Source organism: Lycium ferocissimum, chromosome 4 (assembly GCF_029784015.1).
Source record: "Lycium ferocissimum isolate CSIRO_LF1 chromosome 4, AGI_CSIRO_Lferr_CH_V1, whole genome shotgun sequence".
NCBI classification, from domain to species: domain Eukaryota; kingdom Viridiplantae; phylum Streptophyta; class Magnoliopsida; order Solanales; family Solanaceae; genus Lycium; species Lycium ferocissimum.
Genome location: NC_081345.1, coordinates 36,515,219 through 36,532,764, shown reverse-complemented (window position 1 = coordinate 36,532,764; position 17,546 = coordinate 36,515,219). Strand labels below are relative to the sequence as shown.

At 34.6% G+C, this 17,546-nt stretch overlaps 2 protein-coding genes across 2 annotated transcripts; both read right to left on the bottom strand.

The window, feature by feature from the left end:
- Positions 1-6,643, bottom strand: LOC132052652 (uncharacterized). Its single transcript, XM_059444289.1, has 9 exons — positions 6,367-6,643; positions 5,162-5,366; positions 4,807-4,897; positions 4,580-4,725; positions 3,078-3,321; positions 2,875-2,979; positions 2,394-2,576; positions 2,095-2,299; positions 1-785 (listed from the first exon to the last, which is right to left on the bottom strand). The coding sequence occupies exons 1-9, from the start codon at positions 6,587-6,589 to the stop codon at positions 298-300; spliced, it is 1,890 nt and encodes a 629-aa protein (XP_059300272.1). The 5' UTR covers positions 6,590-6,643; the 3' UTR covers positions 1-297.
- Positions 6,644-7,960: 1,317 nt separating this feature from the next.
- On the bottom strand, positions 7,961-13,290 carry LOC132052651 (uncharacterized). Its single transcript, XM_059444288.1, has 10 exons — positions 13,126-13,290; positions 12,728-12,983; positions 11,832-12,036; positions 11,099-11,189; positions 10,857-11,002; positions 10,324-10,567; positions 10,130-10,234; positions 9,780-9,962; positions 9,460-9,664; positions 7,961-8,758 (listed from the first exon to the last, which is right to left on the bottom strand). Exons 2-10 carry the CDS (start codon positions 12,945-12,947, stop codon positions 8,274-8,276), a joined length of 1,884 nt encoding a protein of 627 aa, XP_059300271.1. The 5' UTR covers positions 12,948-12,983; positions 13,126-13,290; the 3' UTR covers positions 7,961-8,273.
- Positions 13,291-17,546: the final 4,256 nt, after the last annotated feature.

Genomic DNA, 17,546 nt, shown 5'->3' with positions numbered 1-17,546 from the left:
AATAAACCATCAAAGTATATATTCTTATGGAAGCCCTCAACACAATTTTCTGCCTTCTGCTCTTTCTTCAGTTTCAATAATGAATAATAAAACAAGAAGATTACTAGTTTTTGTTGTAAGTTTCCACCCCTTGTGTTCTCTAAAGCAGTGCTTGCCCAATAACTTCTAAAAAGATTTAATAGTTCCTTCTGTACCTTCTCTTCTGTTGACTAGTATTCTAAGACAGCTCTTAACAAGATGAAACTCTATTCAAAAGCTGAATGTCACACACACCACACATAGTTTTAATCATGTCTTTTAATTCATTTTCATTGGCTGAGTTGTGAGACCAAATCCAAAGGGAAATAGGGGATTGTAGTTGCGATCGCCAACGTTCATAGGAAGCTGGTCAACTGACTTGAACCAAGTCCTAGCAAGTTTACCAGTGAAACCATAGTCACCAAACAAAGCATCTGCAACACCTTGGCCTTCTGTCCCCGGAAGCCAAGCAGCGACAAGTGCATCTATTTTATCGACATAAGGTTGCAGCACGACTGGACGACCAGAGATGACAACTAAAACACATTTCACTGCCCCACAGACATTGTTGATAGTGCTAGGACCAGGTTCTGTTATTGTAAGATTTGTGCTATCACCAAACATCTCTGCATATGGGACTTCACCTACAACTACAATGGCATAGTCGAATTCGTTGGACTTCACAAAGTTTGCATCAGGATTCTGCTGGTACACTATTTGTGTAGAAGGATCCACTGTCTTCTTGATAGCACTTAAAATCGTGGTTCCTGCCAAATAGAGAAATCTATCAATTTCTCTGGATAATGTTACAACAGTTTAACTTCTATACACTGACATGTAACTTCTTTTTTTAAATATTATTAGGTCACCTAGAAGATAACTACAAGTATCCGCCCATAAAAATTGGAATTAGTAACCCTAAAAAGCGGCATGTTACTGCTATAATGTTTCCTATACTTTGGCTATCTTTACTATTTTACTATCAGTACTTCTCTTTCTTCAATATTTTCATTAGCTTTTTACTCTTGCATTTCTATCAAACCTGTTATGAAAAACGATTTTCTTGAGCCGAGGGTCTATTGGGAACGGCCTCTTTACCCCGCAAAGGAAGGGGTAAGGTTTGCGTATACCTCACCCTCCCAAGACCCCACTTGTGGTACTATAACTGGACTTTTTGTTGCTGTTGATGTTACCGGTACAATAGAGTAAAGAAATTTGATGTTGTCTGTGTTTATAAGTTAAATCCGTTTTGGTGGGGTCACTCAGATGGAGGCAAGTTCACAGTGAAGGCAGCTTACAAGTTGGAAATGGTACAGAATGCCGTCACTGACAACTGGCCTTGGAAGCTAATCTGGAAGGTCAAACTCCCACTCAAAGTTGTTTGCGTCAGTTGGACAGCAGTATACAGATGGTGAACAGGTGCTACATGTGTAATAGATAATCAGAAACCCATAGCCATCTTTTCATGCAGTGCTCAGTTGCAGCAGATCTATGGCATATGTTCCTCACCTTTTTTGGACTCAAATGGGTAATGCCAAACACTATCAGGGAAGAAGTTGACGGCACCATCAAGAAGATTTGGAAGATGATACCAGCTGCCATTTTTTGAACTATATGGAATGAAAGGAATAGAAGATGTTTTGCTGGTCTTTCAACTAGTCAAACTATGCTCAAAGCTAAATGTCTTTTTTATTTACATAGTTGGGCCTTTTTATCGCCAATAGATTCCCCTGATAGCCTTTTAGATTTTGTTTGCTCTTTGGTTATGTACTAGAGCTGACATTCTTGTGCTCAATCTTTTGTAACTACTTTGCATCTTCTGGATGCCTTGAATAGAATCAATTACTTCATCAAAAAATAAGTTAAATCCGTGCTACAAAGGAAATGTGTTAACCTTCATTCTCAAAAAAAAGAAAAAGTGTTAACCTCTGTTTGATTAGAGAAGGATATATATTCATTAGCTCTATCTATGTGTGTTGTTACTTCTAATACGAAATAGCAGATTCCTTATTCAAAAGAGGGCCAAAAATGGTCATTTGTGATAAAGCCAAAACAATAGAATATGAGAAGACATACCGACTGTTAAATCATTGCCTGCGACACCTTGCCATTCTATTGTCCAGCCTCCACATTGGTAACCCAAATTGTCTGCATGAGTGCCAGCTACAAGTATCTTTGGCGCTTTCTTAGGAAGGGGAACTAATGGCTGACTAGTGCTCTTTCCGTTCTTCAAAAGGACAAGCGATTTCCTTACTGCTTCCCTTGCCAATTCTCTATGCTCCTATAGAGAGACGGTAAAACAGGTTAAATACATATATTTACCACAACAAGATAGACCACACGAAGTATCAGGATAGCAAGCAGGTTAACATTACCTGGCTACCGAGTTGGTTTACCAAGCTAAGGTCAGCCAGTGGGTTCTCAAAGAGACCCATGGTAAATTTAACCCTTAATATCCGCTTCACGGCATCATCAATTCTGCTGATGGGAATGATATTATTTTTCACTAGCAGAGTCAGAGCATCAATAAACTCTGTGTAGTTCTCTGGAACCATAATCTGCAGCGTAGACAAAACAATCATATAGAGTAACTTAAACTGTCATTTGGCTAAATAAAAAGATTTTCTCATTTTTGTCCCGTCGCCCTAAATTAATTAAAGCTCGCTAGCCAAATATACAAAAAACATATACACTGGTTATATATATTATATGCATACAATATATATATATATATATATATATATATATATATATATATATATATATATATATATATTATACGTTGGCTATTATTTTTTTGAGCGGTCCAAATATTATTATCCATAAAAGCTTCTCGATCAAACTTAACAAACCAACCATGTCAATTCCTGCCGAAACTCCAGCTTGAACTGAATAAGTGTAATTAGCATGAGGTGGGCTAGTTATCCGGTCAATGCCTTGCCAATCTGATATGACAAACCCCTGAAAAAGACACAGGCAAGAAAAGGTGTTATACATAGAGATATCCTTACTTGACTTTAACTTACTTGTTCTCAATGAGCTGAGATAATCATTCTTACCCTGAAATTGAGCTTGTTCTTTAGGAAGCCAGTGACAAGATCTCGGTTAGCATGCATCTTTTCGCCATTCCAGCTTGAGTAAGACACCATCACTGTTGAAACACCCTTTATGATTGAATCATAATATGCAGGCATGTGGATACCATACAATCCATTTGAGTTAATTACAGTGTTATTTTCATCGATCCCCCTCACCGTGCCACCATCTCCCACGAAATGCTTGGCACAGGCTGCTACCTTTGACCTTAACCAGTTGAGAATTCAATCAAACAAATGTTCCACAACAACAACAACAACAACAACATGCCAGTATAATCCCACCAGGTGGGTCTGGGGAGGGTAGAGCGTACGCAGACCTTACCTCAACCTTTTGACGGGTAGAGAGGCAAATGTTCCACAACATAGGAAGATAATAATAGAAACATCAGGGTTGGTGTTTCGAAGCAATTCAGATAGTCATGTAAATAACCAAAATGTTTGGAGTTATTCTTGTACCAAAAAAATATCTTAAACAACATTAAACCTCACTTTAATGTCCAAATTTGTAAAGAAAGAAGATTCTAGTACTCCAAAATAATTTTCAACAAGGAATCTCAAATGATGGTTCAACTCTCTACGCATAGTGAAATGCACAATTTAGACCATTGAAAGAAAATAAGTCAATACACATGAGAGGTAGCAGTTTATAGTGTCTTGAAGAAATTTTCTCCAAGTTAGAAACCGGAAACATTATGTATTATAATTAGAAGTTGGAAGAAGCACCAAGACAATTAAGATTAATTGATTGACTAACAAAAATATGTCAAAGAACAAAAATATGTCAAAGAACTTGGCTGTAATGTGTCATCATGATCTAATTCGATTAGTGATTTGTTAATTCCAAATTCTGGGTGATAAAATGGCCATACGTAATCCTGCCACCGTGTGCAACGACCATTAACTGGTTAAGTGCAATGACTCACAGTCCTGAAGAAGATTAAGAGATTCAAACAACTACAAGATATGATAAAGACAATAATGTGATTAAACCAACTTAAAAACGGTTCGAAGTTTTGTGATGCAAAGATCAAGTACTAACTTCCCAAATGTTATTGTCTTTTTAAATAATGTGCTGGACCTTAATAGGACCAGTAATGTGTTGTAACCAACAAGTAGGGGTCAATTGTATTCATTTTAAATAATGTGCTGGACCTTAATCGGACCAGTTATGTGTTGTAACCAACAAGTATGGGTCAATTGTATTTATTCTTAGATCATCAAATCCAAACTTGCCTTGTATGGCAGAAAACATCCATGTGAAGTGAATAAATGATATTGATTCAACTAGGTCCCACTTGTCATGTGGCCTTCATATAAAAGTTCGTCAGTTAATCGTCATTTGTTTTTTCTTTTTATGATTGAAGTAATTATCTTTCTGTTTATTCTTAAGAAACGGGATTGGCGTAAATCATTTAATGGAAATGGGAAAGGATGAAAATGTGAAAACGGATGGAGATACGTACTTTCCAGCAACAAAGGGTGTTCCCTTGCGAGCATTAGCTGGCAGATCTCCTTGTAAACCAGGAATTATCTCAGTCATGGTTCGCACAATCTTATGATCTTCACTGTAGCTTTCATAGCAACGGCCCCACCTAGGATCTCTACATACCTACCATAACACAATTACTCAGACATCAAAGAAAAAGAAATAGCAATTTTACTAAAGTTCAATCATATCATATCAACTTACTGCAATACAGGGAGCAAAAGCATATGGGATTCCTGTGGCTCTAACTTCAAGTGCAGTTGCAGCCCCAATACGCTTCACAAGATCAGCGTCCCTGCATTAAAGTGACAAATATTAACTCAAATAGAATAAAAATCCAGTAATTCTTAAGAATGCCTATTAGAGATTCAACGGAGCATTAGGAAAAGTTGAAAATACAAAACGGGATCATTTTCTTTTTGGAATATAATTGACCTCAACGCCAAAGATCATTTCCTGATTCTAAGGTATCAAATGACTGACAAGTGAAAAATTACCTATCATGCATCTTTATTCATAAAAAATCAGATGCATAGTTCTTAGAATTTATATTACTTGCCTGGTGACACCAAGCCCAATATTGTGAGGAAAGATAGTAGCATTATAGACATTGTTGTGACCGTGAACTGCATCAATTCCATAAATCATTGGAATCCCAAGGCGGGTCGAAAGAGCAGCCTTTTGAATCTCATTTACCATATTGATCCAATCCTCAGCAGAGGCCTTAGGTGCTGGAACACTCCCTCCACCACTCAATACACTCCCTGCCAGATGAATCTTTTATAAAATTGGATTCCAATATACACAACAGTAGATATTGACAGCAGATCAATCCCCTTTTTCTTGTTTCCTTTAAATGCAAAAATTTCCACCCTTTTCACCCAAAATCCCCCTGATTTAGAAGTCACTTTATTTAAGCTGTATGACATAACACAAGTAGTCAAACATACACATAACAATGTGACCTTTCGAACACCAAATGAACAAAGCTCTGGTGAATATACGAGCAAGCAAGTGATCCCTTTCCTCCATACTTCATACAAATAAATCTAAAACCCGAGAGTATATTTTTCCAAGGATCAGGAAAAAAAGACAGTTTGATCAGATATTTATTTTTATATTATTTTATCTGTTAGATAAAAAGAGATGATCTACTATTTTTCCTTTTAGAAAATCGAAAATTGAAATTCAAGAATGGTCATGTCAATCTAGAGATAAAATGAACTCAAATATTATACAAGATAAAAGTGTATACAGAAAGCAGGTCACCCCCCCTTTCTCATGTTCCCTTTGAATGCCTTTTTTTTCTTTCAAATAAGCAATAAAAGATAAAATCTATTGTTATAACATAGCATTTAAATGCCAATAAAAAGAGCAGCTCGGTTCATGAAGAATCCCACATTCACACAGGGTTCGGTGAAAAGCCACACCCCAAGGGGTGAGAAGTAGGTGACCTACCCTCACGCACGCATCCGTAACCTATAGGTCACGCGGGGACAACTATACCGGTTGCTCCAGGGCTCAACTTTAATTAAATGCCAATGTTAAAACAAAAGATTCTATTCTCTTAGGATATATCACTCTGATTTAGACCACTTTTCTTGTAATATGTATGACATGCACAATAAGCAGGCTCTATATACACATAAAGTATGAATTTTTCAAACACCAAGTGAGCAAATATTCTGGTATCTGTCGTGAAATAAACAAGCAAGTGATCAAGAATTGCCATGACAATCTGTAGAGTAATACTTCAAAACATACCAATGAAATATTGCTTCATAACATCAGCTGAAGCAACTTTCCTCTCAATTTGAGTCATCTGACCAATTTTTTCCTCAAGAGTCATTCTTTTCATCAAGTCCCTAATTCTTGCACCCATTGGCTGTTTTGGGTCCTTATATTTTAGGTACTCTGCCTCTGCAATCACTGCCCATAATAAGCAGAATAACACAAAAACTTTCATGGGTATTGAACATCTCCCCATTGTTTAATTTTGTGTCTTCTGCTTTGGACAATCTGGTAAAACTCATAAAAATAGCACATCCATTAATGAGCAAGTACAAAAAATGTGAACAAACAAGAAACAAGTTAGTTGAAAAGCAAACAGCTATAAACAAGAAATGGATAACTTACAACAGGCAATTTAGTTGAGAAGAAGTAAGACCTATGGTGAGTATATATACACATTACACACATGCACATTGGGTGGCAGGGTAGTGGGGTGGTGTGATTTTAGAAGGACTCTAAATTAATTTGTTTCCATTAAATAAATTTAAAGTTTTTCCAAGAGAAAGACTTAGGTGAGAAAAAAAAAAAAAGTACTTAAAAGGACTTTGAATAGAATTTTGTTTGTACTACTAAAGTTTGTGTGACTTTTCGGTTAACGTTTTTCGAAGTAACATTTTCTGACATGAAGTTTCGTTTGATCTTTCAATTGGGCCCCATGTGATGCGCGGCTATATTTAGAAAAGCAATCATGTGAATTGTGATGTGAAAATTGCAATTAAGTCATCAAAGTTTTATAAAGAGCAATAGAGCTCTAAAGAATTGGAAAATTGACAAACAAGTTAGGTTATAGTTAAAGCAAAGGTGTCATTTTTCAGTAATCTAAGAATATTTGGTAGTGAATAGTGAGTGTATGATAAGGAGAAAGAAAAAATGAATTAGATAAGATTTGGATGGATCAAACTTGAAACAAAGAATAAAGGTTAAATATAATCCGAAGACTTAGTGTTAAGGATGTTGAGATTTTTATCATTACGGCGCAAAGAGTTCGTATTATAATTAATCATTAAAGCTAGAGAAAATTCAGGGTAATCAGTATCTTAAAATTTGATCTAAATCGGATTAAGGATTAAAGGAACCAAGCATGTATCAGATTTTATAAATTAGGATATTAAAGTAGATTCTAGACTAATGATTATGCCATTCATTTCAGAATGAACTCTGTTGAAGAAAATTAATACTAACAAAAATGGACTACTTTTTCTAATAAAAAAAGTAATTAGCAAAACAAGTGGGAGAATTGATATAAGCGTCATGAGTTGCTTAGGTATATTGTTCAATTGTATTTTAGGAGAAATTTTGTAGTTACCTTTTTAGAATTTGAAATGGACTTGGTAAGTTATCTATTTTTGTTCCTCATATTTTTAATCTAATCTTGAACGTATAAGAATTGCCAAAAGACTATTATAGTGAAGTATTGGATTATAATTTTAGGACTTGAAAAGCCAAAAAAAACCACATAATCAATTAAGTGGCACTACAAAGAATTGTCAAAATATAGAATGCCCCATTTTGGTTATATTGAGAGTGAAGTATAAACCGATTTGCAAGATGAAACTAAAGGAATTATTGAGTTGGTATCTATAATATATAATAAAAATTAACTTAAAGATTACATCAAGAATTGTTCATACAAGGGATAAATAAAGCTCTTTATAATCGCATCAGGCTTTTGGTAGTTCCTCAATATTTGCTAATAAAGTTGTATGGCTAGAACTACTTTCGAACGTCAAATTTTGGATTCTAATAGTAATTTGGTAGACTACAGTACAGTACTGAACTACAAGGAGCTGCTCGTGACTTTTTTGTAAACTCTTATATTATGATATTAAATATCCAGTTATGAAGATTGAGCAGCAAGTGGAAGTCCAGAGGAAGAGATTTTAGTTTTTCACAGGGTTAGTGGTGAGACCAAATCCAAAAGGAAACAAAGGATCATAATGTGGATCACCAACATTCATGGGAAGCTGATCAACAGACTTGAACCAAGTGCGCGCAAGTTTTCCTGTGAATCCATACTCACCAAACAGAACATCAGCAACACCTTGGCCTTCACTTCCCGGAAGCCAAGCAGCTACGAGGGCGTCTATATTTGCAAGATACGGCTCCATCACAACTGGACGCCCAGAGATGACAACTACCACACATTTCACAACCCCACAAACATTACCGATGGTGCTCGGACCAGGTTCAGCTATTGTAAGCTTTGCACTATCACCAAACATCTCTGCATAAGGCGTCTCACCCACGACAATAATGGCATAGGAGAAGTGGTTGGCCTTTACAAAGTTTACATCTGGATTGTCCCGGTAGACCACTTGTGTAGATGGATCGACTGTGCTTTTCACAGCATTTAAAATGGTTGTTCCTGTATGCATCCAAATATACAAGAGCTTGTTCAGGCTGATGCTAAAAGAACTGATAATTCTCATTTACAATTTTTTACCATCACAGAGCATGATCTCAAAAATAAAAATCATATGCCGCATTAATCTTTACGAGAAAAAACTTCACTATTAGATCTCTTGTACTCCTTCAGTATATAGAAGGATGTTCCTTTCTCTGATGTACTCTTTTTTTCTTCGTACCTTCTTGCTAACTTACTAGTAAAAATCTTTTTACCTTTTCATAGAAAATTAAATGTTAAGGCTATGTTATGATACTCTTGATGTCACCCTTTGACAAACTATTACACTCTCACCCATCTTTTACCAACAGTTTAAACGTTCCTTAACTAATTCCACTAAAAAAAATGGTGCTAAGATTGAAACAGCCCATCTGAATTAGAGTCCAAGTTGTTCTTTTATCATCTTGGTTGAAGCCACATGTATGTGTCTTAAAAAATTCTAAGGTGTTGCAAAAATCAGTTGAATGTACTATGCATTACTCAAAGCACACAATAAAAGTTGAAGTTCATTTGTACTTAGAAGTGTCAGATGAAATAAAGACAAGCGGGATCTCGCAAGTTCAAAATAACTGCTAATTAAGGTTTATGTAAGGACAAGATTTTGATTCGCACTGGCTCAGAGAACTGCGAAGACTTGTAATTGCAAGATAACAGAAAGATACCTGTGGTAAGATCATTGCCTCCAATTCCCTGCCAACTTATAGTCCAGCCTCCGCACTGGTAACCCAAATTGTCAGCGTGACTGCCAGCGACAAGTATTTTTGTTGCTTTTTTCGGAAGGGGAAGTAGTGGCTGGCTAGTAACTTTTCCATTCTTCAATAGTACAAGTGATTTCCTCACTGCTTCTCTTGCTAACTCTCTGTGCTCCTACACAAATAATTTAAGTTGAAACGAAAGGAGCCAAGTCAAGGAATAAACAAGCCGAAGAGAATTCACATTACACCAGAATGGAAACTTATCAATTTGTGAAAGGGGAAATTACCTGGCTTCCTAGTTGATTTGCTAAGCTGAGATCAGCCAGTGGGTTCTCAAAGAGACCCATTACAAATTTAACCCTTAATATTCTCTTAACTGCATCATCTATCCTGCTCATGGGAATGATATTTTTCCTTACTTGGAAAGCCAGATCATCAAGAAATTCAGTCAAGTTCTCCTGACCCATAATCTGCGACAATAAACAACTATATACATTACGAAAGTGAAGGTGATTACAACTTGAATTGACTCATGATGAGCTAATTGTGTCAGGTGACAAGGTACAATTTAGTAGGAAAATAACGAGTAATTATATATTCTATAACAGACAATTTAGTTATAAATCTTTATACTGACCATGTCGAGTCCAGCAAGAACTCCAGCCTGAATAGAGTAAGAGTAATTTGCACGGGGTGGCTCAGTAATCTTGTCAATTGCCTCCCAATCTGATATGACAAAACCCTGAAATAAAGGTAACAGAAAATCTGTTGATCAGCAATTTCCCCACTATATTTCGACCAATAGAACTTAAAAGAGAAATGCTCATTTACTCTGAACTTGAGCTTTCCCTTGAGAAAGCCAGTGATTAGACCACGGTTCGCATGCATCCTCATGCCATTCCAGCTTGAGTAAGAGACCATTATTGTGGAAACTCCCTTTACAATAGAATCAATATAGGCAGGCATGTGGATGTTAAGTAGCCCGTTCACATCGATAACAGTGTTATTTTCATCAATGCCCTTGGTAGTGCCACCATCGCCCACAAAGTGCTTAGCACAGGCTGCTACTTTTGTCCTTAAGAACATTTAAATGCAAAATAACGTCATTGGAGAGCATATTCTAGATAGACATTAAGGCTAAATATGGTTAAGGATGTGCAACGAAATGAAGAATGTTACAGCTAGATCAAAGTTAAATCACAATTCTTTGTAGTCAAATGATATTACATTTTTCTTCAATTAGCCCATCCAATTTCCTCTAGACAAAGCATATTTAAAATAACTTATAGTTCTTAGTTGACCATGCCGATGAGTTCAAAAAACGGAGTCAAAAGGACAAAGATGTGAAGACTGGAGATTCGTACTTTCCTGCAACAAAAGGAACACCCTTACGGGAGTTAGCTGGAACATCTCCTTGTAAACCAGGAATGATCTCCGTCATTGCTCGAACAATGTTATGATCTTCACTGTAGCTTTCATAGCACCGACCCCATCTTGGATCTCTGCAGACCTGTGATAACAAGTATCAAGCAAAGACAAACGCCTATTACGAAAGGTATCAAATAAAGACAATTATATAGATTACATATGATGTTACGGCACTCACCGCGATGCACGGTGCAAAAGTGTAAGGGATTCCTGTGGCTCTGACTTCAAGGGCAGTTGCAGCCCCAATCCTCTTCACAAGCTGTGGGTCTCTATTGCAAAGTTGAGATAATTCCAAGTATCAGAAAATGAGATGAAGAACTTCAAGAGCAAGTTGCAAAATAGCCAACTAAATTGTTAAATTGTTGTTGCTTCTATATGTAAGGAACAGGTCAACAAAATTTCTCTTCAGATTTCCATTATTTGACTATGATCTTTCTAAATTTCCTGCAAACATTTACGGAGCAATAACTTTCCAGCCAGAAATTTGAAGCTATGCTTCCACCTTCACAACAATCAGTAAAGAGAAATAGAGCTGAAAGTCTCAGCATCACCCCCATATAAGTAAGCAAAATGGATTAAAGTTTCAAAGACACAAATTCCCAACACAAGATGCTCTAGAGTATGCTAGTCAATATTAGGGGCCAAATAATCTTGGAGATGTTCTAAATTAACATGTCCGCCATCTATCAGCCACGTACATGCAATGTAATTTAACGAATCCATGGCATAGAACCATAACAAGAAAAGATCAAGCACATTGGGTCCAAACACTGAAGCATAGAGTATGTATCACAAATATTAAACCATGTATATTTCTCTGAAGTTCACATTCCGTATAAGCATTTCAAAGTCTGAAGAATGTTGCTCATGTCGAAAAGTTGCAAACTAATTGTTACTATCATTTTCGTTACCTTGTGACTCCAAGGCCAACATTGTGTGGAAATATTGTAGCTCCATAGACATTATTGTGCCCATGAACTGCATCAATTCCATAAATCATGGGAATACCAAGGCGTGTTGAAAGGGAACCCTTCTGAATCTCATTTACCATCTTCACCCAGTCCGCCGCAGTAGCCTTAGGAACTGGTACACTTCCTCCACCACTCAGTACACTCCCTGCCACAATCAAATTAATCACACTTCATTAAACCAGGAAAAAAAAGGTAGCCTTCCATTCAACCACCACGACAAAGGCGAATCCAAAATTTTAAGTTCGCGAATGCAGAGTACCACTCCTCCGTGCAGCAATGGATGCAGACTTTACATACATATACATTACAACAACATCTACAACTAAATCTCAATCCCAAGCAATGTGGGTCAGCTCATCTTGGTCCAATATTATTCAAAACAAAAATAAGAATCACTACGGGTGTGTACATTTTTTCTCTAGGAAAATAAGTTCCTTAAAATGAGGAAAATGACTTCCCTAATGGAAGCAGAGAAAATAAATTCCATAAGTGATATTCAAGTTCATTTTCTCCTCCCAGCCCACCCCATCCCACCCCAATAGTATTTGCTAGATTACATATAAATGCTCTTGGGATAATAATTTTTTGCTTACTTATCAACACTAGAAAAAAGTAAAGAAACCACTTGTTTTCCATAGAAAACATTTTCCTTCAAACACCCCCTAGAAATGTCTACATTTTCAACTGACTTTTAATACATACACATACACTACATGTTTATAAAAAAAATAAAAAAAAAATAAAAAATCTTCAATTGTAACTTTTTGAATTTTCATAATATGATTTCTCCATAAGGGTTTATGTAAAACCTCAAGATCTTTTTTGGGAAAGCTTACCAATGAAGTATTTCTTCATGATCTCAGGTGTAGCTACATGTCTCTCAATCTGTGTCATCTGACCTATTTTTTCTTCAAGACTCATTCTGTTCATCAAGTCCCTTATTCTAACATTCAATGCCTGTTTTGGGTCCTTATACTTCATGTACACTGCTTCAGAATCAACAGCACATAAACATAAAAGCAGAAAACCCATCATTGTTGTTGCAAATTTCTCCATTGTTAATCTGTCTGTTGAGCTTTCTACTAAGAGTATCTGTGAAGGTAAAGAGCTCAAATGATTAGCTTTAACAGAAAATACAAGAAACCATTAGTTCAAGAAGAAAAAGGTACTATTTGTAAGTTGAAACAGCTGAATAATCACAACTATTAGAAGGATTTCAAGAATAGGAACTCACTGCTACTGTTAGCTCTAATCAGTGGAATATCAAAGTTAAAAAAGAAAAAATTATTCCTTTCTTACAATATTACAATAATATATGCTCTTGGAGAACTACATAGTATGATTTTTTTTTTTCTTTTTGAGCAATTTTCAAATTACTTTTGTTATAAAAAGGGAAAAGGTCAAAAATGTCCCTCTACTTTGAGAAAATGCCTAAAAATATCTTTCATTACAATTTTGGGTCAAAAATACTCCTCCCGTCATTAAAGATGTCAAATATGCCCCTGTCTTAACGGAAATCTCCAACATAATCCGATTTCATTTTTAAACCCGCTCCATTTAAACCCGACCTAATTACATAAAAAAAACCATATGTTGGGGATTTCCATTAAGACAGGGGCATATTTGACAACTTTAATGACGGAAGGGGTATTTTTGGCCCAAATTATAATGAAAGATATTTTTAGGCCCTTTCCCCAAAATAGAGGGACATTTTTTACCCTTTTCCCTTATAAAAACTACTCTCTGTTTATGAAAAAGAATGAGGAAGTTAGGACTTAGGAGCACAATGGTTAAAATTTCTAATTCTAGTATTACGATAAGCATTAATTTTTAAAATAAATTTGTAAATGAAAGTGTTTGTAGAGTATTATTGTTTGACACTAATTTTTTCTTAATTTGTTAAAAACTGATTTATTTTTATATTAAATATTATTATAGTAATTTTAAATTTCTCATTTTATTAGTATAAAAAAGTTTTTATTGCAATAAAAGATATTATGTCATGTTTTAAGATCCTATATTTAAATTCTATAGTCGAGAATAGAAGTGGTTCGTTTTCGATATGCAATTCAAAGATTTGTGTTTTTATTTTTGAAAAATCGTCCCCCTTCCTACGGGTTCCCCCCATAGAGATATTGAATAGAAAGGGGTTTTTTGTTTATAACTCGCTTTTGTTCATTCAATTAGAAAAAAAAATACATTCCTGTGTGTCATCTAAGTGAAAAGTTAGGTTCTTAGTAGCAGTCGGCGACATACTTAAGATAGTAATTTTATTTTTAAAATCTCATAAAATTTCATTTTAAGTCAAATTATACCATCAAAATTAGAGTGTGAGGGGTATTAATTTTAATTTTTTTTTTTTTTTTCAAAATCAAGATACTAAGGGATCGTTTGGTTGATAGTTTGCAAGGGAGTTATCCGTATATTAAAACTAGTATTAACATCATGTTTAATAGTAGCTGTTTAGTTGCTTTGTATAGAATTCAGCGTACTGAAATATTAAGTTCGGTTGTCATTTCGCTTCCAAATAAATCAAACTCCTATGTAACTATACACAACTAAATCTCATATAATTAAACTCTACATAACTAATTTTTACGTAATTAAATCATACATAACTAATATCTGCATTTTTAATACTTATATAACTCTAACCGGACCATCAAACTGCTCCCAATGTAATAATCAGATTCGCATTTAAAAGTAGGGAATATTTTGAAATTGTATTACGAAAACCGTAAGGAGGGAAAAGAGAGTAGTAAAGCAGAACAGGAATAAGATCTGGGTGTCTTTGTGGACAAATCTGCAAATTTCCCGCAAAATGGAGGCCCACCATCCCTACGGTTTTTTCTTTTCCCCAGGTGGGGCGGTGGGGACTGAATGAAGTTTTTGTTCTTTTGCTGGGTCACAATATAATTTAATATTTCTTAACTACGTACTTCTGTGAATCAGAGAAAATAGTTAAAAGTATATTGTAACCCCCTCTAGTATAAGAATCGAGACATTTTTGCCCCGGAAATTTTAGTTTGTACACTTATTCCCTCAATTCCTCTTGATTGTCAACAAGCAATACATGTATGAATTCATGAATCACGTTTAAATTCCAACGTCTATGAAGTTATTTAATTTTAAGTTTGTCCATTGCAAGCTAGAACTAATTTACTTGCAAAACATCCTTAAAAACCACGTGAAGTGTCGCACGTAGTGGCCTGGCCTGATGATCAACAAGATGGATTGAGAGCTATTAGGTTTCGGTTGCAAATTTCAAGGAATAACAAAATATTAAAGAAATTTTTTTAATTTGTTTGAATTTTAGTGGACAAAATTGTCAGATATTTATGCATGTGGGAGGTAGCATATTCTCTTTATTTGATATTCACTTTTGCCTACTATTGTTCTTTTGGCATGTGGCATATGCTGACATTGGTGAAAGGTGGCACAATTTCATTGGAAAAGCTTTAGGTGGGCAAAACGCACATTTACGCTTGACTAGCGGCCAAAGTATATTTTTCAATACTATTAGCTTGTTATGAAATGGTGGCTTACGTGAAGCTTCTGCAAAGTTTATACTGATATCATGGGATTACAGGTGTTAGTTGAAGAAGGAATAGGCCAAAAATCAAATGTATGAATCCACTTTTTTAAGGAAGTATGAAAATTATTCAGGCTAACATCATACTCAAAATAGTTTGACCATGGAGTTCATTTGCTTTCAAGGGTTATTGAAGTACTAGAAATAGTTGAACAATTTTTTTAAATCAAAAAAGCTATTTTATCTTTTGGTATTTTACGAAAAGGGTCACTCAAGTGGAAAAGTGATATCTTTGGCCACTTTTTAATACCACGGCATTTAATTTTAAGCCAAAAGATTGAAAATACTAAATCCAACTATTTTAACTAAAAGTCTCCTATCCATCCAATATCTTACTCCGTAAAATTAATTATTGAAAAAATTTTAGTCACACTTTGTGGCGATAGATGTAATGCATATGTTTATAACTTTGTACATAGACTTTTAGTACTTAGCCATAGTTAATTAACATGTATTCTCACCCTACACTTAATTATAGTAAATTTATATAATTTGTGTAAACATTGTGCGTGGTATTTACCTTCCTTTATATGTTAAACAAATGCCAAAAAGGTTCATGTTTTTTATATTTTATCAATTTAAGTATAAAAAATGAGAGGAAAAAAAGAGAGAAGCATTTGGCATCTTTAAGGGGATTTTGGTGTAAATCAAGAATATAATATAGGGAATTTTACATAAATGACTACACTTTGGGGGTTAAAAAATTTGCCATACGGTTTCAATATTTACATTGCGTAATTTCTACGGTTTAAAAACATTTGTATTCGAAAAATGGCTGTATTCATAAAAAGTATTCATGAATACGGCGAATAAAAAAATTTCAAAAATTCTTTTTCTCTGTATTCAAGTCGTGTGTATTCAGCTCAGCTATATTCATGTCAAATGTATTCAATTCAGTTGTATTCATCTATAGCTACTTTTACATTGTATTCACTTTATCGTATTTAAAAATCAGTGGTATTCAAATAACATAAATACAAAAAATATTGTATTCAACTTGTTGCATACAATTTTTTTTTTTTAGTGAAGGCAGCGAGTAATACATGAAAACATAGATACACTAAAAATTAACAAAAACACTCAAAAAAACTGAATACGAAATAATAAAATGAATACAATCTAAAAAATTAACCAAAAAACTCAAAAATAATGAATATAAATGCTCCGATGATCTCGGCAGATCTGAGAAAAAGGGAGAGAGAGTAGCTAGTATTTACCAACCTCAAAAATTTGATAAAAAGATAACATCAGCTAAGAAAGATTCAAACTTTTTTGTATTTTTCAACAAAAAAAAAAAAGAAAAATTAAAAAAGATATTTTTTTCCAGCTTACAAAGACAACATTTTTTTTTTTTTTTGGTCTGCATCACAAAAAAACATAAAAGCCTTTATATCTAAATACACAATAGGGGGTCAAAAATGTGTATATATGAAAATTTAGTAAAAAATAAAATAAAATAAAATAAAGAGATCTGGATGAATGAGTTTCCATTTATGGGGTTCTTGAAAATTTCAAAAAAAAAAAAAAGTGAGATTTATGTAATTTTTACCTTATCTACTCTGCTATGTAGTTACTACTAACCAAAGTAGACAGAAAATAGTATGTGCTTTGATAGTAGTGCGTTGCAGATGTTGATAATGGAAGCTTTTTAATGTTGATTTTCTTGCTAAGGATAGTGTGGAAGAAAGAAAAAAGTATACTTCGTGGGGTAGAGAGAGAGAAAATGAAGGAAAATGGGAGCAAATTGTGAGAAAATAGAAAGAAAATAGTTTTATTCTAAATACAATATAATTTTACTATCTTGAATCATGTAATTGACATACAAGATTTAGTTATGAGATAATTTTGGCAAAGTATAGCTACTAAATGTAAATAAGGCTTAATGTTCTCTACACTATGTAGATTTCCCTATAATATAATGTTAAAAATTCTTGAAAGATCCAACTTTTTATAAGTGATAAAGAAGGTTAGAAAGTGAACTTAATATTCGTGGGTGGAGCCGTGGAGATGCTGCTTTTAGTTCTAGAGTTACTCTTTTTGCTCAACAAAAGCTGAGTTCGATT